This window comes from Poecilia latipinna, unplaced genomic scaffold (genome assembly GCF_001443285.1).
Source record: "Poecilia latipinna isolate Pla-1442-1.1 unplaced genomic scaffold, P_latipinna-1.0 Scaffold1381, whole genome shotgun sequence".
Classification (NCBI taxonomy): domain Eukaryota; kingdom Metazoa; phylum Chordata; class Actinopteri; order Cyprinodontiformes; family Poeciliidae; genus Poecilia; species Poecilia latipinna.
Window position 1 is genome coordinate 74,966 of NW_015113997.1, and position 25,719 is coordinate 100,684.

The 25,719-nt window shown below is 37.4% G+C and overlaps 4 protein-coding genes across 4 annotated transcripts in view; 2 read left to right on the forward strand and 2 right to left on the reverse strand.

Moving 5' to 3' along the window:
- Nucleotides 1-4,381, reverse strand: part of LOC106962173 (UNC93-like protein MFSD11) — an 18,085-nt gene extending 13,704 nt beyond the window's left edge. The window contains exons 1-5 of the mRNA XM_015056405.1: nucleotides 3,908-4,381; nucleotides 3,277-3,332; nucleotides 3,085-3,192; nucleotides 2,922-3,001; nucleotides 1,473-1,569 (exon numbers count right to left, since the gene is read on the reverse strand). Of these exons, the coding sequence (XP_014911891.1) occupies nucleotides 1,473-1,569; nucleotides 2,922-3,001; nucleotides 3,085-3,192; nucleotides 3,277-3,332; nucleotides 3,908-3,997 (431 nt within the window). The 5' untranslated portion in view covers nucleotides 3,998-4,381. The remainder of the gene's footprint in view (nucleotides 1-1,472; nucleotides 1,570-2,921; nucleotides 3,002-3,084; nucleotides 3,193-3,276; nucleotides 3,333-3,907) is intronic.
- Nucleotides 4,382-5,118: 737 nt separating this feature from the next.
- Nucleotides 5,119-9,462, forward strand: ubfd1 (ubiquitin family domain containing 1). The gene is made up of 7 exons (XM_015056406.1): nucleotides 5,119-5,295; nucleotides 6,861-7,139; nucleotides 7,234-7,442; nucleotides 7,517-7,582; nucleotides 7,693-7,798; nucleotides 7,887-7,969; nucleotides 9,276-9,462. The coding sequence occupies exons 1-7, from the start codon at nucleotides 5,280-5,282 to the stop codon at nucleotides 9,384-9,386; spliced, it is 870 nt and encodes a 289-aa protein (XP_014911892.1). The 5' UTR covers nucleotides 5,119-5,279; the 3' UTR covers nucleotides 9,387-9,462.
- Nucleotides 9,463-9,820: 358 nt separating this feature from the next.
- On the forward strand, nucleotides 9,821-12,576 carry rmi2 (RecQ mediated genome instability 2). Its single transcript, XM_015056407.1, has 2 exons — nucleotides 9,821-10,964; nucleotides 12,199-12,576. The coding sequence occupies exons 1-2, from the start codon at nucleotides 10,676-10,678 to the stop codon at nucleotides 12,348-12,350; spliced, it is 441 nt and encodes a 146-aa protein (XP_014911893.1). The 5' UTR covers nucleotides 9,821-10,675; the 3' UTR covers nucleotides 12,351-12,576.
- Nucleotides 12,577-12,694: 118 nt separating this feature from the next.
- Nucleotides 12,695-25,719, reverse strand: part of zc3h7a (zinc finger CCCH-type containing 7A) — an 18,231-nt gene continuing 5,206 nt past the window's right edge. Inside the window, exons 3-23 of the mRNA XM_015056403.1 lie at nucleotides 22,637-22,676; nucleotides 22,245-22,448; nucleotides 21,504-21,662; nucleotides 20,478-20,558; nucleotides 20,261-20,314; nucleotides 20,136-20,175; nucleotides 19,709-20,052; nucleotides 19,363-19,615; nucleotides 19,242-19,270; nucleotides 19,022-19,166; nucleotides 18,755-18,913; nucleotides 18,317-18,522; nucleotides 16,144-16,244; nucleotides 15,831-16,012; nucleotides 15,150-15,223; nucleotides 14,909-15,042; nucleotides 14,733-14,838; nucleotides 14,526-14,634; nucleotides 14,288-14,421; nucleotides 13,375-13,538; nucleotides 12,695-13,285 (exon numbers count right to left, since the gene is read on the reverse strand). Of these exons, the coding sequence (XP_014911889.1) occupies nucleotides 13,096-13,285; nucleotides 13,375-13,538; nucleotides 14,288-14,421; nucleotides 14,526-14,634; nucleotides 14,733-14,838; nucleotides 14,909-15,042; nucleotides 15,150-15,223; nucleotides 15,831-16,012; nucleotides 16,144-16,244; nucleotides 18,317-18,522; nucleotides 18,755-18,913; nucleotides 19,022-19,166; nucleotides 19,242-19,270; nucleotides 19,363-19,615; nucleotides 19,709-20,052; nucleotides 20,136-20,175; nucleotides 20,261-20,314; nucleotides 20,478-20,558; nucleotides 21,504-21,662; nucleotides 22,245-22,448; nucleotides 22,637-22,676 (2,908 nt within the window). The 3' untranslated portion in view covers nucleotides 12,695-13,095. The remainder of the gene's footprint in view (nucleotides 13,286-13,374; nucleotides 13,539-14,287; nucleotides 14,422-14,525; nucleotides 14,635-14,732; nucleotides 14,839-14,908; nucleotides 15,043-15,149; nucleotides 15,224-15,830; nucleotides 16,013-16,143; nucleotides 16,245-18,316; nucleotides 18,523-18,754; nucleotides 18,914-19,021; nucleotides 19,167-19,241; nucleotides 19,271-19,362; nucleotides 19,616-19,708; nucleotides 20,053-20,135; nucleotides 20,176-20,260; nucleotides 20,315-20,477; nucleotides 20,559-21,503; nucleotides 21,663-22,244; nucleotides 22,449-22,636; nucleotides 22,677-25,719) is intronic.

Sequence of the window (25,719 nt, forward strand, 5' to 3'; positions counted from 1 at the left end):
CCTAAAAAATTTTAACATTTTGTTTTTTTTTTTTCAAAAATTAAAAAAAAAAAAAAAAAAAAAAAATCTTGCCAGTTGTGTGAGTAAAAATGGAAATTACAGGGATTCCTTAATTTTCCCAGAACTCTACTTGTTTAAAAGTGACTATTTGTCTTTTTCATTTTTAAGGTGCTTTTCAGGCAGCAGGCCGTGACTGAATAATATGACTTCCTTGTTCTCACGGATGTCTTAATAATTATGCAGGCAATTTAAGAATGAGGAAAAAAAATCTCATCAACTTTCATGATAATTATAACCGGTCTGTGTAAGTTTTAAGCGTTTTATCCTTTAAACATAACCCATAATCTGTAGGCATCAAGCCTCTTTTCTGCTTTTTGGAGCTTAAAATCTGTGACCTTTAATTGATGTTTTTCCACTTGGTGGATTAGTGTAATTTAAAAAAAAAAAAAAAACTATGAGCAAGATGTTAAGTGAACCATTTGAAAAAAAATATTTTTGAGTGGTAGAAAATGTTAATTTTATTTTTAGAAATAATGAGTCTCTGCCCGTGGTGAGGTTTTCACATAAATAAGCGAGATTTCCAAAAAAAAAAAAAAAAAAAAAAAAAGTTCCATTAAATATCTACATCTATTTCTGTCTTTGATTAAATATCCATATACATGTGGTCTCCTTCCAAGAACCCCGGTGAGGAGAAGCAGAGGTTATTCATGACTGCTAACAGTGACATTCTGTGTTTGTGTTTGCAGCCTGTGAGCGACTGAATCATAAGTTTATTATGGCCGCGATCATCCCTGCAGAGTCAGATTAGCATTGCCCTATTGGGAGCTTTGGCACAGGTGACAGCCAATGTAATTATAATACTAATTCAATTTGCAAATTGGAGCAAACACAAATTAGCTGTCCAAGCCAGCGTGCATGAGAAATGGGCCAAATCCAAGGAACGAAAAGGGCCAAATCTTGCTCGCTGCGCTTTTAAGGAGCTTTGATGTGTTTAGTTTTAACAGAGAGAAAGAAAGAGAGAGAGAGAGAGAGAGAGAGAGAGAGAGAGAGAGACAGACAGACAGAGAAAGAGACTAACGGTAGCAACGTGTTTTATTAAAATCTGATTATGGTAAATGAAGAGCAAAGAAACATATCCTGCCGAGACGTAATGTGTTCTGGACAGGAATTCTGGCAGCTTGAGTACAACTGAGTCCTGGATAAATGTAAAGACTTAGCATTAAGAATTAAGAAAACATTGAAAAATAAAAGCTCCTCCAATTTTAGGAACACATTATACAATGTGGACTAATTAAAAACTGCTATGAAATTCCCAAATACAACAAAAGTTGCTCTCACATTAATTCTTCCATGTACAATAATTCAAGTTCCGAAATAATATGTGTTCTGAGCAAACCTTAAAGTATGGACCAGAATTGCAGCATGCATGCATTCCCATTTTGACTGGGCCTGGCGTGTAACGTGCAGCTTACCTGCACTGCAGTAGACCCCAGAACAACCCGGTGTTCCTGTTGATGGTGGAGGCTTCGGAGTTTTCCACCAGGAAGTGTCCCTGCGCCGTCCAGAGCACTGCACGACGCAGAGATGGAGGAAAAAGATAGTCACCACTCAGTTGATGACAAGAAGGGATAAATGACGCGGGTGTGTAAGTAAGTAATGCATTCAAATATTCAGTGACCAAAACATAAAAAATAATAATAATAATAAAAAAATGCAACTCACTGCAGTGTTTTGAGGCAGCATTAAATAAGAAAACTTAAAAACAACTGCTCCAAATTTATTTTTTTTGTGTGTGTTTCTCCTTTAAATAGACGGTCTTCTCTGTATTTTGACCAACATTTATGAGTAAACTCAAGACGCTCTGTGTTACTTGGAGATACAGTTCCTAACCCATTTAAGTTCTAATTCAGGATACACTGTTTATAGCATCGTCGTATTCCAGGCGCAATAATCCCTGCACGCATGATTAACCACAACTTTGATTCTTTTTTTTTATTATTATTTATTTTATTTATTTTTTTACCGCAGACAAACAGAGCTTCCATGGGTTGCGCTAGCCCAAGGCAAGCATGCTGAACTATTTACAAGCTTTAAGTTTCTTCAGCTATTCTTAATACCCTGTATGCTGTTTCACTACGATTTCTCAGTGAGAGCAATTAAGCTTAGAGAAAAATACAAAACGTACAGCTGCTTCAGGTCTTTATATTTTTATAAATATAGGGTCGGTGAAAAGTTTACATAAACTCATTATTGGGAAAGATTCATTTTAGGTTTTCAAGATAGTTTCTGGCTGGATATTTGACCACATTTCTATTGAGAGCTTTTCTATACTTTCTATAATTTTGAGATGGACCTTGCGCTTGAGCACAGTCTCCAAATTTTCCAACAGATTTGAGGTTCTGCCATAGCCTTTCTATTTCTATATTCAATACCAATATGTCCATTTCGGAACCCCTTTTGTGTGTGTTTCATATTATTGTCCTTTTTGTACACCCAACTGGGCCTGAGCCGGAAACATCTGCAACAAATTGTCGCTCTCGAAGGAAGGAGATTGGTTAAGATGCTTAAGAACAGACGGGAAGCCAAAAAGACTGCGGCACATTTATTAGAAACTGGAAGAGTCCGCCATCTCTGTCCATGGAGAAGTGAAGTTTTTAAACTGACACTTTCAAGCGCAACTAAAATTTGCTGCCAAAAATTGAGCTGTTTGGTCAATATAAGAAAAACTATGTTTAGATGAGTCTTTCGAACACGAGAACACTGAGCCATGTCAGGCATGGAGGTGGTAGCATCATGCTGAGGGTCTGGTTTGCTTCAATTGTACCAGTGCATTGCACAAAGAAGAAGGAATAACAAACCTTCCAATACAAATTTAGAACTAACCAAAATATAGGGAGAGAATTTATGAAATGGGAACTTACATGCCGCTCCTACACCGATGAGAACTGAGGTCAGGTAAAATGACCAAGTAGAGGGCGTGATGAACACTGCAATGTAACCACTAAACAAAAGCACAGCCATGAGCCACATGTTTTAAGCATTTGTGTCCTCCTTATTTCTCTTTCTCTGCACAGCCAAGTTTACCTGTAAAGTAGGCCACTCAAAAACATGGTCAGCTTCGCTCCAATAACTGTAACAACAGTTGGTGCAAGCAGATTGGAGAAGGAGAAAACTCCGTAGATGATCCCTAGACTGCAGAAGAAGTAAAGAAAATACAGTTTGCATCTTTATACGTTTTGAATTTGGTGAAATAAACTTTTTTTTTCTTTCTTTTACCTGTGGTAACCACTTCCGCTGAAAGATGAATTGTTCAGACTTTTCACCACAGTTTGCTGAAAGGAAAGAAAAAAAAATTCAAGAAAAAACTGAATTAGGGTTGTTAAAAGAGTTCAGAGCCTATTTAGCCTCAGGTCATTCATCCTGTTCGATAATTTCACTGACCATTGAAGAAAATCAGAAACACGAGATGCGCCTGACTAACTCCTCTGACTCCCATTTCCTTCACTTTACAAAAAACAGCAGCAGACCGATTTTCTTATTTATGCTTTCATTAATAAAACGCATGGCTACCTTACATTTTCAATTTTTAGAGTTACTTTTTAAAAGCCCATCTAGGGACAAGTGCTGCGAATTAGCTGTTGCTATTGCACCATGATGCAAACATGGGAAGATGTTTTATTCAGTTTGTCCATGTCAATGTGTGTCTGTCCCTATCAAATAAACTTGAAAAAAAAAAGTACATAAATAATAGCTGCGAGGTTGGTCGTGTTGATTTGTAACACAAGATTTCGTTTTTGAGACATTGTTTTGATTAAAATACATCTTCAATCTGCAAAACTAGCGTTTGAGGAATCCACACTGCAAACTAAAAGCACCATGGTAGACAGATGATGGTTTTTGAACTTACTTCAACGTTCCCACAGGTGGTGAAGGCGGTGAAAATGAACAGAAATCCTACACCCAAAACCACAACGTTGTAAGTCCTTCTGTCTGCCATTCTGTCTTCTTTTTTCCCCTCCTAATACATTATAAGTATTAGTGCTTTTAACGTCCTCTGTCGATCAATTCCACCTACAACTCTTAAATCCTGGAGGACCCGAGTGTCTCCATTTTTTACAAAGTTTACTAACTGCTTAGTTACAGTTTTATTCGCAAACAGCAACCAGAGCACCACTGATAAGATGCAAATAGAAAGCAACAGTGAAGCACTGTACACGAGAACACTTCCTTCCTATTATACAGAGTACACATGACAACTTGTGACTTTAATTACAAGCAGTTTTTTCCGCTCATTTTCCTTTTCACTCAGACTTTTTCTTTCGTCGTCATGAGGACGGTAGTTGCTCTGGGTTCTGCCTCTTCTTCTGTCCGAGTAATTTGTGGTAATTTAGGCTGATTTGTGTTTGCTGCCGTCCGGAGGTCGCCACGGGGAACGTACCTTCATGAAAATTACTGGACATTTGCAAAAACATGAATAAAAACTTCAACAATTACAAAACAATTATTGTGTTACAAAGTAATCTGAGATTTATACAATATACTCTTCTGTGTATTGTGAATCTATTTAGCTTTCAGTTTTGAGAATCCAAAGGGTTTAAAAGCAAAGAAGTGATATTGAGATATTATTCCAGTAGGGTGTCTATAATTGTCATTTTTTTGAAATAGTTGTATGGCTTTTTTATATTTTCAAGCTGCTGGCAAAAACATCTGATTTTATTTTGAATTCCAAGATATTTTCAAAGATGAAAAAGAAGATTTAAAAGTTCCATCGTTCGATGTCTGTCTGGGCTGCTACAGTGCAAAGATGCGCAAAATAACAAGAGTGTGCACTGCCACTTACTTCCGCCTTCACATCCACGTTTTCCAGATGCGACTACTACGTACATGTCTACATTTAGTTTCAAATTATTTCTTTAAAAATCTATTTTTAACAAAGATTATTTGATGGTTCTCATTTTCCCAATTAAACTGACAACAAATTTACATATATTTGTATAGTTATACATTTTCCACGAAAAATGTTCTCCAAATACGCATGCGCGTTTCTATCATATCCGTTTTACGATAAATTGTCTACAAAGGGCTTAACTAAGTCAAGTTTGCGTAACTATATTTATATATATATATTTTTGAACAATTAAATTATATTAACACTTTGTTGCCATCCATGTCAATTTATTGGCGTGCCATAATTAACTTATTTTAGACTTAGTGGTATCGGAGTCATCCTGCTTCCTGTATCCTCTTTGCCACAAACCGACAGATTGTACACAATCATCATGGCGACGCAGGATGGTGGGTATAGAGAAAATTTAGCAAAAATACACAAAACATTTTTAGTTTACGTTTATGTTGTAGCAATAAAATGTCACGTATGTCTAATTTAGTCTTTGAAACATGCTGTTATTATTAGACGGTGATGTAAATGTGCTTTTCTCTGCTACGTTTTTTCTGTAAATGTTCAGCAGCGGTCCTGCTAGCAAACGTTAACGATAGCTAACATCAGTTACATTTATCTATATTTGACGACAGCTGCTATTAAGGTCGAAAGCATTAACAAGTGTGAGCACTTGACCGTAAATTATCATTACATAAATAAGACAATTAAAGATAGTTAACGAAAGTACTGGAATCTCATGCAATAGCTCACGGTAATGTCACTACTTTGGCTAAAATCCTCAGTTTTTGGTTTTGGTTGCTTTGTCTGCCATAATTACATAATTTCCGTTTGTTTATTTTGTTTTTGAAAAAAATTTCGTTCATCGTACAAAACACTGTGGTCACTTTCATTAAATGTTAAGCGATAGAAAGAGCTAGAAAGACCTCGAGAGTGAATGCGGCTGAGGAGGGAAAAAAAGCGAAACTACACCTTAGGAACCTTCAATGTGTTATCTAAAAAAACATCCTCATATCTTATATATTCAGATGAGCAGAGGAATCTCAAGCAGTACTCAAATAGATTATCATGACGACCCACTGACTATATATGCACACTGCTACTATAAAGGATACAAGGTAATCTTGAAACATTTTTGCATAGCATGAAAAATATAGAATTTGGTTTTAGGAAAACAAAAAGTAAACCAACTAGTCAGATGTTTTTTTTTTTTTTTTTTTGCAGAAAGTTCAGTGCTTTGATTGATCAAAAGCAGCAAACTCAGGAGGCCCAGAATCACATTTTCTCTTGGAATTCAGTGTTTCACGGGACATCAGTAGATCAGTAAACAAGATAACAAATGTGTTTGCTCTAATTATCAGTTAAAATATTCTTAATTGATAGACTTACAGCTCCCCTTTCAGAATAACATGCTACATATGTTTATTAGGATTATGATTACTGGCCAAACGTGTGGTATGGTGAAAAACTCCTGGTTGTTTTACCTCATTGCCATGTACTTGGATGGTTTTAACTATTTTTTTTTTATGTATGAAAATGAGTTGTCTGCCACAAGATGTTTCTAAATTTCTGTCTGGTTTTATAACCAACCATTTAAAGTTCTGAAGCTCTTGTAGACTATGCTCAAAAGTAGTAAAGCTCTTGTGAGGTGTTTCCCTTTCAGTGCTCAGTAAGTGGTATGGGCTTAATCATCTGCATTTGTTGTTGATTTAGAAATTTATCACACACTTTGATCTAAAATTAAAACTTACCCAGTTTTATCAATCACATTTGATCATAACACTATGCTGACTTTAGTGTTTTGTCTGTAGTTACTTGTAGTAACTAAATATTTGTTTTACTCTTTATTCTTAAATAACATTCATAAACATTTTCTTTGGAATACACAGTGTTCTGCTGACATATATTCCAGGAATTCTTGTTTCATTTTATGTAAATAAATGTAAACCGGATGCTTTGGCAGGAGATGACGGAGCCGTAATGGACACTGAGACTGAGGCAAAGCCAACAGAAGCCGAGGCATTTGGTGAAACTGTGGAAAAGGCCGACGCGGAATCTACATCTCTCACAGATGCAGGAAATGCCACAACTCAGGACTCTAGTATTAGCAATGGCGACGACGCAGACGACAAGCAGGAGACGGTGGACTTGAAGATTATCTGGAGCAAGAACAAATACGACCTGAAAATTCCTGTCGACAGTACCGGAGCCAAGCTAAAAGAGAGGATCCATGCGCTCACTGGTAGGAGTGTGAAATTGTTTAAATGACTTTTATGTTACATTTCATGACAAATATTGTCGGCTAAGAACTGAAGGAGTTCTCGCGTTGTTTTTAGGTCTTCCACCAGCAATGCAAAAAGTGATGTACAAAGGACTGCTTTCAGAGGACAAGACGCTACGTGACATAAAGGTTACAAACGGGGCAAAAATAATGGTGGTCGGATCTACAATAAATGATGTATTAGCTGTTAACACACCGAAAGAGGTTGTTCAGCAGGAAGTTAAAGCCGAGGAAAACAAGAAAGAGCCCTTATGCAGGCAAAAGGTAAGATTTTTCAACAGCACTGTTAAATATTGAAGTTGTATGGATTCTTTTAAAAACCCGCATTGTGTCTTCAGCAACACAGGAAAGTACTGGACAAAGGTAAACCAGAAGATATAATGCCAGCTATCAAAGGAGCAAAGGTGAGGGGTGACGATTAGAGCTCATTCAAGTTATCTACAGCTGTCCAACATATGTTTTGTCTTTTAAGTAAACTTACAAGGGATTAATAGCTCTTTTGTCGTACCAACAGGAACGATTACCAACGGTGCCTTTATCCGGAATGTTTAACAAATCCGGAGGAAAAGTAAGACTCACATTCAAACTGGAGCAAGATCAGCTGTGGATCGGAACAAAAGGTGACGTTATGATTCCTGACTGAGGTCCCAGCGGTGCAGAGATGCTGGCTATGTTAATGCAGTTCTGCTTATGCTTTCTCACTTGCAGAGAGAACAGAGAAAGTTCCAATGGGCTCTATTAAAAATGTAGTGTCCGAACCCATCGAAGGCCATGACGACTATCACATGATGGTAACTATTGTTGTTGCTCTCTGCATGTCAGATTTATGATTTAGCTGTAAAGTAAAATAAAAGAAGAATCTAATACTCAGAGCTAGCAGATGTGTGTTTGGGCTATACTGCCCAGAAAAGTTCAGAAGGTAAGATTGCTTTATTTACTTACAGAAAAAGGATGGAGCTCAGCTGTATTTTCTAAGTAAAAAGTATTTTGAGGATGTGAAAAGCTGTTGTAGCTTTTCCAAGGAAGCTTTGAGGGAGTTGTGTGCATCAGAGATTGAGTCATAATTTTCAGTGTTTTTGGGAGGAATATTCTCAGGAAAGGCTCTTTTAAGATAAAACTAGTAGTGTGGCATTATAAAGAACTCTGTCAAAGATATGTGTCTCATAGCTTTGCACATATGGAAATGATCCACCACTGGATTTGCTTTATGAATCACAGACCAGGGTCATTATGCCGTGAAGTACTTTTCTTGGAACATATCTGGTATCTGTGCATGTATGACTTATAAAACGTATTAATCATCAGCTCTACCTTACCGAACACTTTAAGTTTAATAGCAGACGGAATAAATGGCTTGTTTAACTGGTTCAGGTTTTAGATCGCATTTGATCAATAGCACAACCCGGATACATGATAGCAGAAATATTGAATCCGATTCTAGAATCACAGCTCTGCTTTGAGGAGCTCAGAGGGGAGAGAATTAAATGTTGTACGTTGTGCATTCTGTTACAGCATTTCAGAAAAAAGAAAAAAAAATGCAAATGTGGTGGTTTGCTGCTTCTGGTCCTGGACAGTATGCTGTGATTGATGGAGCAATAAAGTCTACTCTGTACCAGAAAACCCAGAAATAATCCTTCAGTTTATAACTTTAAGCTCAATCACAGTTGGGTTATGCAGGAAGACCGGTATCTAAAGCAAACCAGCAATCGTATAAAAAAAATAATTCTACAAAATGGTCTTCCATTTGTGATCCAGGTCTGTTAAATGGATTCATATTATGATAGAACACATAATGTATACTAACAAACATTGTTTCAGTGGTGGGATGGTAGGCCCAAAGACAAGCAAACAAGATGTTTTTTCCTTGTACTGGTTGTGGGCTTGATGAAGTCTGGATTGTGACAGATTTGAAGACACAATGATAAGAACCATCATACAGTCCTTTGTCACTGTATTCAGTAACACTGAGGTTTTCTCTCTGAAGACTTAAACAAGAGGCATAACATAAAAAAAAAAAATAATGTCAGTCATGTGGGTAAGCTGTCGTATTCCTTGTAATCCCAAAATTCCTCACCAGTTTATCTTCCACTTCTGCAGGCTTTTCAGTTGGGTCCAACGGAAGCCTCTCAGTATTGGGTCTACTGGGTGCCTGCACAGTTTGTCGATGCAATCAAAGACACAGTCCTTGGAAAATGGCAGTATTTCTAATGTGCCTCTTTTTTTGACAATGATGAACTGGGATGGAGAGGAGGAGCCAATAAAAAATATATAAAAAAAAAACAAACAAAAAACTGGAGACTAAAGTGAGGCTTGAGGAACAGTTGGGAAGCTTTTTGAAGGAAACTGACGGATGCCTGTGGACTAACTATCTTGTTTTTAGGTTAAAGGTGCACTATGCGGCAGCATACAATTTCTCAGCCCTGTTGATCAATGTTTTCAGCAAATCCAAGGGAAAATTAAAAAAAAAAAATGTACAGAAATTGCTAACACTTTTCTTCAGTTATTCTTAAAAATAAATAAAATTTATTTAATGAAATAAATGCACCCTGAGTTGTTTGACTCATTTGGTTCCTTTTGAATTGTACCTGCTTTTTGAAACACAATAAGGGTCTGATTGAGGTTTGATTTAGATCCGAAATGGAGTTTTCCAATTTGGCTTAGTTGTTTTGCTTTTTGCATATTTGCTTTCTTGAAATTAAAGTCTTATACATTACAACAAAAAGCGGGGAGAAAATTGTCAAATTTGTGCTTGAATTACAGAGCTTTTGTTTTAGGTTTTCTGAGAACCTCTTCTGCTTCACCAAATTTTGTACAGAAAAGAGGAAACAAAATTGCATCTACAAAACCACAGTAGAAGGGTTAAGATTATTGTTTATGTGTTCACAAAAAGAATAGCTGTAAATTAGGTCCTGTATATGTCTGTAATATGTCAAGCACTGACTCCAGCTGCAGTTGGTGCCTTGTGAATCTCCTCAATCTTCAATGAGCTTTGCCTTGCAATCCTTTGACAGCTGTTGTTACATGTGTATGTATTTTAAATTTTTCTTCCACCCAATTTTCCATTACTATGCATGAAAGAAGATTAGTCTTTAAAAGCTTGCTCTCCTTGTAAAAAGTGTCAGTGACTGTTTGCTGGTCAGTTGGCCAGGTAACAGTCATTAGGGGACAACTTTTGTGTATTAATAAAACAATTTTTTTGGTCCTATGTTGTATTGTCAAAGTGCATCTCTAATCATAGGATGAAGTCTCGCTTTCAAAAATGTGAAATTGATACTTGTATTTAGCTGTAATTTAAAAGTATTTCAAATTTCAAACAAGATTACATGGACACAGACGTAGATGACATGCTTTTAATTTGAAATAATCCTGCTCGGAACCTGTTCCCACGAGGAAAACCTATATCTTCCGGGTAACACATTTGGCGCGCCGTGAGAAATTAAATGACAAACTTTCCAGTCTGAGCTGCTCCATCTGGAGTCGGCTTCATTCGCCCGGTAATGTCCAAACTGGAGCAGAGCAGCAAGGACGGGAAACGTTCCCCGCCGGTTAAAGTCCTGTCAGGTCAGCTGAGGGCGGCGGGGATCCGGGGTGCAGCCGACAGCGCGGAGGGATACGTGATCCGAGCGGGCAGGGGTCGCACTCTGCGTGTGTCCCTTGTGTGGATGCAGGGCACGGTGCTGGAGGTCCAGTTGGACGGGACCACCGTGATGCTGATGGACGAAACGGGGACTTTCGCCGTCCAGGGCGTCAATAACATTCCCAAAGGGAAACCGTGTTTGCTTCCAGGTAATATGGGTGCATGTGTCATTCAAAATCTAATTATAGTAATCTAATTTAAAAATATTTATATGGTTTTTATTGTTAAATGTATTATTTCTAACACCAAACTCTTAATTCCTGAGGGAATTTGAATTGCACACAAAGTACAATTGAACGAGATTTACACTGAACTGAGTTTGTAGCCATGGAGATGAGAATTAGGCAGTCATTGACACCTTTCGCAATAAAGGTAAACCACAAAATAGCTTGAGAAAATGACTGGAGCGTGGTATTGTGCAGGGGCTTATTAATGGAAAGTTGAGTGGAAGAAAAAAAGTGTTGACGTGGTGCAAAATGTCTTGCCACTGCTGACAAGCTGAAGGTCGCTATTACAGCAACCTGGGCTTCCTCAACACCCGAGCAGAGCCACAGGCTGAGATTAAGTTATAAATCGAGGCTGTACTTTGATGAATCCTCACATTATTTCTTGGTGCTTGAATATTTTTATCCAAAGTAACCCCTGAAGTTGTTTGATCAAGTATGCACATTGATGCAACACCTAAAATATTTATTTTTCTTCTAGTAGAAAAAAAAAAGGATGTTAAAAATCAGGATATTTATCCAGACAGTGATCTAAGTTTAGGATAAATCTGCTGCTTTTGACCATCATAACTCATCACTGCATTTTCATAAACATGAACCAAGATGAATAAAATAAAAGTTTATCTAAAACTTGTAAAGTTGAATTCAGTGACTTTAAACTTTGACATTTAGGTAGCAGTCACACTTTATGTAGTGGATTTATTGAGATTCAGTATGAAAGAAAGATATTTGAGCCTAGAATTGCCAGAATTTCTGTCAAAACTATTAGAATAAATGTTAACTTTACTCTGAGAAAAATGCAATAAGTTTGAATTGCAGCCACCAAAATATTTTTTTTCCTCAAAAGCAGCTACTTTTCTCAAATGGCCAGTTTCTGTGTAAGCATTCTCTTGCATTTGCAATGTTGCATCTTGATATATTGTGCAGCTTTTTTTTAAAACCACTTACATAAATCACCACCTAAAAATTACTATTTCTGTTTCGAAACCCCTCCAGTTTTCAAATAGTCCAGTTGATTTACTTTTCCACATTGAACATAAATTGCAAAACTGTAGATCCAAAAGACGTGAAATGAATACTTAAAGGTCCCAGCCGAAAGCTTAATCAGCTGCTGTACATTTTCACCTTTGCCCACATTGATCATCCGCTGCTGTTGCAGGTAAATATGTAATGGTGATGGGCGTCGTCCAGGCCGTTTCCCCGGAGCCAGTAATCCGTGCTGTGAAGATGGCAGACCTCTCGGAGTTCGCTGCGCTCCACAGACAGATGTGGAAGCTGGAGGTGGAGGAGCTGCAGCAGGTGTTAACCTGAATATCAGACGGCTGATGAGTACTGCTAGCTGCATAGAGCAGGTGCATTTGTATGACTAGATGATGTTTGTGACTGAGGTTCTTCTCATCATACAAAATGTCTTAACCCGTTTTTTGTTTTTTTTCCCCTTGTGTATCATAATTTGTAAATATCTGTTTTACATGCACCAGAGTTGCAGTGACTTGTTCGCCTAAGGCATATTAAATCTTAATAAAACACAGTTTCAGATTTTGAAAATTTTTTTTATCTTTATTTGGTAAGGTGTCCATCACACCAGTAACACCATCAGATAAATGAAAAGTGAAAATGACCTATGTTGACTCATTAAAACACAAGAATGTCAACTCAGTTTAAGTAGTTTAATACTTAAACAGAAAAGGTCATTAACATATACAAATGTTTTGTGAAAAGAATTTTTTTTAAGATAACTAAGCATTGGAACATGTCTCTGATCAAGGTTTACACATGCTATTTTTGTCACCATATTCAGGCGTTTCTACTGAACAATGTGTAGCAAAGCTTCAGGTGTCGCACACTGAATATTTGCCATTAATGATAACACTCTGTAGATTGATCAGAGAAAAACCACCCACCAATCAGAGAGACGGTCCTGAACGCCTTCTGTTAAATCATGCTGGGATCAGGCTACTTCCTGCTCCCAGCAGAGGCCTTTTAAAAAAAAGACCCGACTCATGACTGAATACTGCCTTGTTTGCGAGTGAGCGTCAATATTTCCAGCATGTCATTATTTAATGTCTTTAAGGAGAAAACTGTATTTTCCAAAGTCATTGTCATTTGGTGCTATAAGATGGTCTTTTCTTGCTTTGGCAAGTTTCATCAAAAGGAATTCCCTGCGCTCCATCCATTCTTTCAGCTCCTGCTCTCCATGAGCCAGTTTACACAAGTCATCCTCTGTGCATGTGCCTTTGAGAAATCTGTTGAAACACAACATCAAACATCAAAAACTGCAGAAGGAGGACAAAGGCACCAGGAATAGACCAGCTGTTTAATCTGATAATCTTACCTCTCACAAACTTTGAAAGTGCCTGTGGGAAATCTGTACTGCCAGCAGTTCTGATCATCCTCCGAGTTGAAAACTCTCTCTTTGTGTTTCTCTGAAGTGATATGCTGCTGCCACTGCTTCTCGCTGTTGCAGTTTTTACCACACAACCAACAATGATTGCCGGCCTGCGAAAAAGAAATCAGCTTTTAATTTTTTTTCTTTAATTACGAGGCAAATAACCAAACTAGAACTCACAAAAACTAGGACAACAGAGCCTAAAGTCCTAACACTGCCTCCCTGTAGTTCAGAGAACTTTGAAATACTTCTGGTAGTTTATAAATCAGCGAATAGCTTAGCATCAAACACATTAAAGATCTTTTGTTATATCAACCTTACAGACCTTTTAGGTCTTCTGTTTCTGGTATACTCTGCATCCCCAGAACCAAACATGGAGAAACAGCATTCAGATTCTACACATCACAAATCTGAAAGAAACTTCCAAAAAACTGCAGGAACACAGTTTCCTTAAATTAAGGTTAAAAACTCACCTGTTCAAAGTTGCCTTTGCTTAATGGTTTGATGGCATTTGACAAAATGCAATGTTAATTGCTTGTTTCACAATTGGTTACTTTATTTTATAGTATAAAGCACATTGACCCGCTTTGTTGCTGAAGTGTGCTGTACAAATAAACTTATGAAAAACTCCACTGAAGTTGACAAAATGGTAGAGATTTGTAATCAAATTGAGGTATAAAATATTTTCAAATCAGTATCGAGATGCAACAGTCTATCAGAGGGATGCTTATTTCTTAGTTTACTTCCTGGAATGAAAGCTGTCATTTCTCTGTTGAACAGTTCATGTATCCAGAACAAACATGCCAACTGGCAGTTTAAACATGAATTGTGTGCAGAGGCAGCTGGCTCTGCAACTCACCACTTCCTCAGCATAGTCTGTCGGCATGTGGATCTGTTTGCCGTTCTCCCTGAAAGAATTATTGGACATTTCTTCCCCCCAGCCAGGCTTCTGAGACTGCAGCCACTGCTCATAAAGCTGATCCATATCTGGAACTGGAGGATGGACGTACAATGAGTGTGCTGCATTGCAAGGCGATTCGATTGTACTAATGAAATCCAAAAAGTGAGAAAGCCGAGCTCCTCCACAGGAAACTTACTGTTGTTTTCCTTCATGTAGGTCCAAAGGTCTCTTTCTTCTACACTGTGAGCAAATGTGCAATTGCCAATGTACTGACACTTCTTGCCCGCTGTCACATGCATGCAAATCTAAAATGAAACATTTAGTTACCAGTAGGCAGAAACTCAAAAAGAAAGTGTTCTTCACATTTAGGCTACAGCAAAATAGAACAATGCAGCATGTGTACCTCAAACTGAGATGGGATGGGCTTTTTGGTTGGAAGTGGTCTTACTGTTGTCCACTTTTTTCTTTCATGAGAACTTACGAGCACAACCCTCTTGTCTTTTGTCCACCTAAAATCAGAAAGAGACCAATTAATATTCGCTCATTTTGAAACAATCCAAGAGAAATTGAAATACTTACGTATGTCTTGCCTTTGCTTGGCAATACTTCTTATTTTTGTCAGCTTCACTCAATTGGCCGTTTCTCCAGCACTGACCACAAACAAACATCATCTTCAGATTTGGAGGGCCAAATCTTCTCTGGGGACTTGAAAACTGGGGACAACGATTGCAGACAGAGATACTTTGTTAGACAACTGCAGCTATTTTTATCTGTGTTAAACAGAATGAGTCGATACATTGTTTTGCAGTGTGTTTTCCACCTGTGCTCCTTGCAATGAAGCTGTTGCATTCCAAAATTTCTTTGCATCTTGAACAATACTTTCATGAGTGATACCTGCAAGAAGAGTTAAAAAAGTGAGTGAAAACATTTTTTTTCCCTCCAAGAAATCAAATCTTTGTCAGCATTCTCACAAAGGCCTCAGACTTCTGGTAGCATAACACCTTACAAATATATCAATACACTTGAAAAAATTCACATTATGAACATTAACGACCCTACAGACTCCTCCAGTTGGGCACAGAAGATGACTGCTAAGACAAACAAGCTCAGCTGAACGGTTGTTCCTGTTGTAGTGTCATTCTTCTCCTTACTGTCACTACATGCATGCTTAGTATGAGGGACCGCTGCAAAGGTGCCGACTATGGAATCAACCGTCTTCTGTTGGAAGTTCAAGTAGTGCGATTGTATGATGCTGCTCACGCCATTTTTCACACTTCAGATGTTGTGTTCTGTCCGTTTTCAGCCATATGGTTTAATTCTGATCTCATCTGACTCCAATACGCCCACCTGACCTCTACAGATCTTTGCAGTTCATGCAAAGTCAGCTGGTATTGATACTCTAATAGTTTCATATCAAACTGTAGGACTTCTTAAATTATTGATGGTATTTCGGACTGACATTCATCTCTTGCGAAATGCTAAAGTAAGACACGTTGCTTACCAAGTTCATGTTGCATCATCCAGACCTTGAGTTCGATCAGGCTGTGGGCGTAGAAACAGTCGTCTTCTCTTACGCAGCCATAGCGCACTTCATGCCGGCAAAGATCCAGCTGACTCTGGGGACTCAAAGGTCTGATTTTAGAATAACGAACTGTATTGTCCCTCAAAATGTGAACCAGGCACCTAAGAGGAGACAAAAAAAATAGAAAAAAAAAAGTTGGTAATTGGATCATTTTTTCACAATTTCTAAATTTCTCTGAATCTCTCTGAAAGGAGGTTTTAAGACAGCATTTTGCCAATTTTGAATGACTCACTTATGAGTCTCAAAGTCATGCTTTGTCACCGGATGAGAGCAAAGAGATGGGTCATCTTTGTTGGTCTTGCTGATTATTCTGGGTTTGTGGTCAAAGCACACCTGCAAGACAAAGAGGGTGCATTAAGGAAGTTTCATAATTTCCCAAATAACACATTATCTGGTTCATTTTAGCTAAACAGACAAATCAGGAGGAAATAATATCAGGAGGTTAGTTAAGAAGATTCTTTAGAATTTCTACCAATGAAGTATTGCCAATGCTTAGGTCAAGTACTACCTCAGTCTTTTTTCATTGGTTTATTTGTAATATTTGTATATTTCTGTATAGATCTTTAAGCATGTTGCAGTTTCATTCATGTGATTTTTCTTCCACTGAACTAATTACATGAGAGTGAATGCTTCTCCTCCCCCATACAGAGTCAGCTAAATATGACACTGTGGGAATTCCCCTGAACTTTTATCCTCAGTGAAACGAAAGGACATGAAGTTGGCAGTTTAAAAATTATTCCTTTGCCAAAGAAAAAAAGTCACAACTTACCAGAGTGCTGCCGTCCATTACACTTTTTATATTGGAACTGTTTTAAAGACATGCTTGCTACGAGTTAGCATGTCTGTCATTAAATATGGACTGCATGCTATGAAGCAGTGTTTAAAAAAGCAGATCATTTGGCTAATTACTTTGACAACACTAACTTTTTTAGATCAAAAGCTGTTGTAGATTTATAAACTGTTAGTCATTTTATAATATAAAAAAAAATATTGCACCCATTAAGAGTTGGAACAGTAACAATATGTCACAATAACTGAAATAAATCTATTGTTATTGCTATAACAGAAATAGACATTGTGACACTTTTACTATTTTTGCTGAGATATATATATATATATATATATATATATATATATATAAATATAAGAGAGGTATTTTTGTTAATTGTTAGAATCTCCTGGATGCAAACTTGTAGTTTAAACAAAAAACAGAAGTACAAATATGGAGTCCACAAGAACAAAGCCCCTCAGCAGTCCAACACAGCTGAGATGATGTTATATGCTCGATTTCTAAACATATCAATGAGCCATATTTTCATCACAATAGTCCGGCAGCAAGGAAGACGAGTGTTAAACTCTTTTGGACTTTAAATCAAAATAAAGGAGCCAAAACACCACCATTAACATGGAATATTTTTACATAAAATGTTGACTCATTTAGAAATAAATTATCTTATTAATCCACAGAGCACTTAATGGATCAACCTCTCACATGATCTCTGACACCCTCAATTTCCATGACCGGATAAGTGCAGACATTTTTGCTTTTTTCTTAATCAAATTTGGCAGGTGAGAATTTAAGTTGATGTCGTTCTTGATCCAAAGTCATTCCAACTGTGACAACATTTAAAAAGCATATTTTCAGGAGGCCTTCAACTAAAAACTGTGGACAGGCAGATTGCGAAGCACTTTCATGAAGAGGATGTGCATAAAAGTTTGTATCTTTGCAATTTTTCACAACCTCCCTAGTGGATTTGGCTTAAAGTCATCTCTTAAATTGACCAAAAACATGTTTTGGCAGAGGGGAGCATGAAAGGAGCAAAAAATGATTGTGAAGGCCTGCCAAACTCAGATTTGAAAGTACGGATCATCAAAAATAAACATTCAAAGCACAAGTGGAAACAAGCATAAACCTGCTAAGAAACTATATGTCATATGATTATGTGATTGATTGCCGTGTTAAGATTTCCCAGTCATTACTGTGAAGAGTATAAATAATTCAACACACCACTTATTAATAAAATGTGAATACTTTCTTCAAGGAAAGTACCAAGTACTTTCTGTTTTCCTGCTTATTGTCTTATGCTTTAAGCACCTTCAATTCAATTTATGACATCACAAAAGCAGCATCCCTAATAGAGCTGCACAGGTTTTTACCTTGGTCTTACATCTACAGATGCAAATACTCAGTTTTTATATTTCCAATAAAGCAGAGAAAAATACAATCTAAGCATATCAGACATAATAAATTTAATCAAGGCCCTTAGCATGTCAGTTTTCCCTTAAATTAATATAATTAAAAAAATATTTGCCTCATCAACAACAAAAACAAAGGACAGCCCTTATGTCTAAACACATCAACCTACTCCAATGTCAATGCAGTGAAAAAAAATTAAAACACTAACCCCACAGAGAAACATGAATATTCCACGATGCTCCTGTAAGATCTTGGGAACAGTTAGCCTGATGTTTGAGTTTGGCCCAAAAGGATCAAAAAGCAGTTCCCTGGAGATAAAACCTTTCCGCTCTAGAGTCCAAACATCAATCTCTTCCTGGCAGTATGCAAATGTGCAGTGGCCTGGGTATAGGCACTCTTTTCCAACAGCCACCTCTGAAACAGGTAAGGTCACATTTTAGTATTCCCTCTCAGTCTAAGCTTGACTTAAGAGAGAGCAAACCGTGCACAAGGAAGAAAAATGTGCTATGGTCGCTCCTCTACTTGTTTTAATGGTGTATTATGATAAAATAAATAGAATAAACATTTATTAGATTACTGACAAAGGCTATTCAAAAATCAAAAGAAAAATCACGAGGGGAAAAAGAAAAGTGTACATGCAAGTTACCTTTGCAAATGTAGTAAGGTCCTACATATTGGGTTTTTGTTGGTCTGGGTCGAATGAGCTTCCACGTTTTGTCAGGTATGTGCTTTATTCTGCCAAGTAATACATCTTTTTTGCATTTATGATCTTCAGTGTGAAGAGTGTAATCCAACACTCCAGGTCCTGCATGCACAAGAAAAAACAAACAACTTAACACCAAACGAAACAACACACTCTCAGCTTACAGAAACTCTAGGAGGAGACACCTGTACTGTCATAACAAACCCTCACCTGTTTTGACGTAACACATTGAGCAAGCTTGCTTGAACTCATGTGTTTCAGCTAAGGGGTTTTTTGCTAAATCCACAGCAGCAGGAAGGTCCTTCACTTCAGGCATACCTAGTGGCATTCCCATAGGCTGATCTTTATTGCTGAGCTGTATTTAAAAAGAAATTTAAAAACTACTCCAAAATTATACTCTTAAAAGCTGCTGATTAAACAGAGAAATTACCTTTGGAATGAAGGGACCGTGGGCAAAATCTGAAAATATTTGAGTGAGGAGAACAAAAAGAAAGATATTAAATTTATTTTGTATTGACATCTTGCCTTTTAAGAAATAAAAAATAACATACCAGTTTTGTAGTCTGATATACTAAGACTGTCCAATGAGTCCAGCGGTGAGGGCAAGGAGTGAAAAGTGTCCATACCAAACAAAGTACTACTTCCTGACTTGTTATAGAGAGGAGGCAGAGTTACAGTACACTGCTGTGAACTATTGTGAAGGTAAGGGCTTATATCAGAGGGAATCAGGAATGGATTTGACAAAGAACTGCCAGAGGAAATACTGGTAGGCAAGGGAAGAGGGCCTTTCACGGTGGGGATACCCTGATGAATGACAGAAAAGTTACAGTTCAGCTGAAAGAAATAAGAAACTATCTAGACCCATATATCCCTTCATATTAAAATTCCCCCACTAACCATGTCTGGTTCAGGGCCAGCTTGGTCCAGCAGGTCATCCAGGTCATCCCCAATTATGTCAGTGTCAAAATCTTGACTGGGCTCGAGAATCTGACAAGGCTTGCTGGTTCGGCAACCGTTCACAAATGAGTGCATGGAAAGAGGAACTGATGTGGGGGCAGATACAGGCAGGGAGACCGACTCAAAGCCCGGCGGCTCAGATGGGGGTACAGATAAAATACTTTTGCTAGGAGGAAGTTCATCAACCACAGAATCATTCAGAGGGGCGTGCACTGCTGCCAGGGGTTGGATCGGAGCTGGACCTGAAGCCAAAACACTGCCATCTTGGGCAAACGGAGGCACTTCTAACACAGAAAATACGACAGCATTAGATCTGACTCAGCTCCTTCTCACATTCAGATCAAAACATTTTTATAGTAAAACTTACCAATTTCTATTTCTTCAACTGAATCTGAGCCACGAGAAAACTAAAAATGAAGAAATTTCATAGATTAATGTATTGCTTGGGAAACTGTTTCCTTCAAATGAACTCATGAAGCTGATGTTGCATACTTTGTCACATGATGCATCTTGATAACTTGATCCACGCAAAACATTCAAGGCAGGCTGTAAAAAGTTAATTTTTAAGAGGTTAATATATTTTGATCACCGTTTGGAAAGGACATTTATATACCTATTAAATGATCTTACTCCTGAAAACCCATGAGTCAGACAGAAAATACTAACTCTTCATGACATCATGTGTGGTCAAGCTGACTTTCATACATACCTTACTTCTTACATAAGCTTTGCGGATTTTCAACCCCAAAATTTTGGCAAGGTCCTGAGTCAGCTGTGTGACATTGGGATCCTGAGAAGACAAAACAGCAGCTGTGAAACAATCTTTGTGTATTACTGTTATGCTTTAAACACAGGAAATACATTTATGACAAAAACCAGCAGATGCTTCACTTTTGTACTTTAAATAAGGAAGTCCTTATTTTGTACGAATAGAATATGTTCCAAGTCAAGCTTGGACCTGCCGACACCGATTTGAGACAAATCTCTAACAGCTTTAAAACAAGAACATCATTTAAAGCATTACTCAAGTCTACCTTCCAGAAGTGATTAAGTATTTTTAGTTGGAGCAGAGAAATCACATCGCCTGTAAGAGACAAGATGCTAGAGTTCCAAGAAAATGGAGACCCTGACCTTAATTTTCCATAAAGCTGCCAACCTTTTCAAATCCAGCATGCTCAATGACTGACAGAGGCTGAAAGCTATAAAAATATGATCGAGCAACTTTGTTAGACTCCATTCAAGTTTTTTCCTGATTCTCTAGCAGCATGAATGACCTAAAGAACTGTCTGGTTTCCTTTCAAATAGTTTCCTACATCTCTGTTCTTCCTCCATCTTCACTTATAAACACCTTGCTGATCCTGAAAATAGTCAAGTTAGAGACCGCTTCATTTAGCAGCAACACCGAAGAATGTTGTCAACACAACGGGAAGGCACTCAGCTGTGTTCACTGGTTGAAAGAGTTTGAAGTTCTCAATCAGTGGATCACTAATCAGGGCAAATCAAGTAGAAAACCAGCTCATTTCAAACATCATCTTGTTTCTCAGTGCATCTCAATTTCACTGCATCCAGCCTCATCAGGTCAGTGTTGCATTAACAGTATGTACCCATGTTACTGCTGTATTCTGCATCTCAAAGGGTCAGGGTGATTTTTTCCCCTCAGACAGAGCCAAAACAACAAGTAGATTCCTTGCAGATGTACATTAGTAATCTGCACCGTGCAAATATTTGTCCTTACCTGAGGCACTGTAAGCGAACATTTGGCAACAGCCTCATAGGCCTCTTGATGTCTCCCCATTTCTTTCAAGGCTTTTGCTTTTCTGTACAGTGCTCTGTAGTTCCCCTCATTCAACTGGAGAGCCTTTTCACAGTCTTCTAGGGCTTGGTCATACAGTCCCTATGAGTGATGACAAAAAAATGGTGTAAAAGATCACACTAATTACCTTTAGTTTGAGTTAGGTTTGGGTGTGCCTTGTTCTGACAACAGTAAAATGTTTTACCTGACATGAAAAATATGTTGTTGAATCCAGAAGAAGCAAAATACTTCACATAGCAAGTCGCTCTTTTTTTCTCTCAAATATTTTTTGATGGATCCCATTTAAAAGCCTCAAAAAACAGCTTTACTGTTTAAAAAGTGATAAAACGTTTGACTTTTTTTTGTGATAGATTAATAATCATGAAATATGTGTACAAATTTTAACCCATAACCATGTGATTAGGTCTGCTAAGCAGTATAAAAAAAAACTTGATCAGCTCTCTTGTCATATCCAGAATGTTCTGTTTTCAGTGAATAACTTCAGCCAGTTATCAACAGAATGACAATGCAGAAAAACACTTTTGATGATCACTTGGAAAGCTTGTTTTTTTGTTGTTCTTTGCCAATATATCTTCCATTAAAAAGTGAAGGAACAGGAAGTCCTGCAGCTCATCTCAAGTGAGACAGCTTATGATGCATTAGAACCACCTGACACCAACTTACTGGAACAATATTGAGATATGCAGCGGCTCGATTTGCATACAGCTTCTCCAGTACACTTGTTGGAACACAGATGTCTTCTGAGTCCGCATAGTCTGCTATACTTAGTGCTTCTGTGTACATCTCAATTGATTTTGTCCACTCCCCTTCTTGAAACACATCATTTCCTTCTCCAAAGAGGTTCCACACAAGTTCCTTTATGAACACCTGGAAATTAAAAAGAAAACAAAATCACTGACAATAACAAAACAACGTGTTATTGCATGCACAAGACAAAAAAACTTTTCCTTTTACTCAATTTGAAACACTGGCCTTTAATTTAGCTTACCCAACATGAGCTCATTGGGGAAAAAAAAAAAAAAAAAAAAGATGCTGCGCCCACATTCAAAGCTTACCTCATACTGCTCTTGGGTTCCAGGAAACGGAAGAGTTGATCTACAAAGCAAAGAACAGAATGAGTTTCACACCTTCAATAAGTCAATTAGATTAAAACAGACACAAAAACAACTACCACTAAAGAGAAAAAATATTTTAAAGTTTAGCAGCACAAATAGAAAGCCATAAAGAAGCCCAATCAAGTAGTACAGAAACCTAATACAAGGATGACCATGTTTTGCAGACTAAGTTTATTAGCTTATATAGGCTAAACTCTCAACATGCAATGACCAAGAACTTTACAGACGGATCCAATTTACTTTATATATGGAAATACTCAATATAGACAGATTCAAAGTCAATTACATGCCTAGTTATAAAATTATGCAGTTAAGAAAGAGACGTATCTGAACTGCACTATTCTATTCTTTTTGGTACTAAACCAGATAAGTTTGTTTCCAAAGGGTCCACATTCTGAATGGTCATGTCGCATTTCATACACGATTCACGCAAAACATGAGTCAAAATTCTGCACCAGAAAGAGCCAGACGATGTCAATCCAGATGTAAATAATGGCTGAAATTTATAATTATGAAAGAAAAGAAAAGAAAGAAGTGTGTGTCACCATCTTTGTAGCAATCACTCCTCCTGAACTGGTGACAACACACAGTTGATTACATCAAACCTTCAACTTTGCTCAAATGTTGTATACTGAGCAAAGATGTGGCGACAATGGAAAAGAAAACTCAATTGTAACAGGAAGATAAGATACAAGTTTACTGTCCACCGGGGTGAACGTTTTCCTGAAGATACCCTCAGCATAAATTGACTCAGTGACATCCATAAAAATGAATTATCAGGAAAGTGTTCCGGTGTTTCTGTTCATCATTAACTGCACTGGTCGCAATGTATGCACAAACTGACTGGAAATAAGCCAACATCAACAGAAAAAATATGGTTAAAAAAAAAAAGAATACCCCCAAAAATCTAATTTCAACAATCTGTTCAAATTTGCCTCTAAGAAAGAACAAAGTGATTGTTTATCCACACTAAATGACACTGAACACCTAGGATGTAAAATGTCTCGGCATAATTAACTTCAGGATGTTGCCTTACACATTATAAAAAAGAAGACAGTGAACTCTATAACACCCTTTTCAAGACAGTTCACTTAAAAAATGTGAAACCCTCACAAAATAGTGATGAAGAATCAGTATGCGTCAGTCATGCCATCCTGAAAAGATCACATGATTTATTGCACAAACTAAATTCCTGTAGTATTAAACATTACAATGGAAATTCTGTTTTGATACGAGTTATTTTGCCATCTTCAGTGTGTTTGTTGTCTTTGAAAACACACCGAAGACATGAAGTCTGGACAGTCTATTACCACATAAAATTTCACTAATCTATACGCTTAAAACTACGTCATTAAACTTAAAACAAATTGTATTTCTTTAAACTGTTTCAGTGTTTTACTCTATGGTAAACAACTAAAAATCAAAGTGACAAATCTATGTTGTTCATAAATAATGTGATCAGATTTACAACAACACCTGGTTAAAAAAGAAATTGCAATCTCCTAACCTGACAAAGCTACGACTTAAATTCAATTTCAGTTATCACTTTTGTTTTAAGAAAATGTCTCTGACAGATAAGTGGAAATGTAACATTACTCTGTGTGGCACAGCTGCAGAACAAGGTTTGCACACAGCTTTAGTCTACACAATGTTGAAGCCAAGCCCAGATTTCAAAAAAATACAAAAACAAAGGCCATGTCTGCCGCCTCGCAGCTGATCTCACAAAAATAAGGAAAACAGAATTCTGTATGACTAGAATCACAGAAACATTTACTTCCTTCCATGCTCATTTCAGGTAAGCTTCAAAATATACATTACCTTAACATCCCACTGCAGCTTACGGAATAAAAACAACTAAAGTGCGAGAAGCTACAGGAGCTGCTGGTCATGTTCTACACAGCCATTTTTCAGCCTGTTCTGAGTTTGTCTATCATTGTGTGGTTTGGCTCAGCCACAAAACAGGAGACGGACAAGCTGCAAAGAGCAGCCAGGTCAGCAGAGCGAATAGTCGGGGCTGAACTTCACTCTCCATCCAGGAGTTAGACAGATCTAGGTGTAAGGAAAATGTCAGCTGACCCCACACATCCTGGGCACAAGTAGTTAAGACTTTTTCCTTTGGGTCGGCACTACAGAGCACTTTCAGAATAAACAAACAGCCACAGAAACAGTTTGTTCCCTCAGGCTCTCTTTGATGAACACTTAAGAGTGCCCAGCAACTCTGCTGGGAATCACCACTATGCATATTGGACTAATTCAACCTTGTCTTAATTTTGTTTTTGTAACATTGTGTATATACACATTTCTAAAATAGATACATAAAACAAAAATAAAAAATCCTTTTTGTGTCCTTCAAAATGTATGTCTTTTTTTTAAATGTCTGCACTTCGAAAGCAAGAGTGGAACTAAATTCTTATTCCTTTTTGTTTGTATAAATCTGGCAAGTAGAGCCAATTATTATTCTATTCAAAGTTGATTTCATTTACAATCATACATATAAATAAATATACATGTTCTGCTTTAAAAAAACAAAAGACCCACCAAAACAGCCATTAATTACTCTTTAAAAGCCTGTCTGACATACCGACAGAGAACAATACATTGGTGTGATGCAACACACTAATATTAATTTTCACAAGCTGAGATTTCTGCTTGCTTAATTGAATGTTTACAAAATGCTTTGGCCAAGATTATATTACTTGTAAGCTAGTTTCCAACTTCCATCTTTGCACTATTTCTTCAGCAAGAGCAGTGACATTGCTCACTTCTCTCTCTCAGAGGTAGAGGTTTGAAAAATAGAAAAATTTATCTTGTGATGGATGTATAGACAACTCATATCTAAGGTCTAAACCCCAGCATTTTATTACAACAAACAGTAGGCATCTCACAGGAGCAGACACCCAAGATCAAATCAACACGCTGATGTGTCAACACTTCACTGGTAGTTTTTTTTTTTTTTTTTTTTTGTTTGGGGATTTTCTTTTGAAAAAATTTGTTAAATTGAAAAAAAAAAATTTTTTTTTACT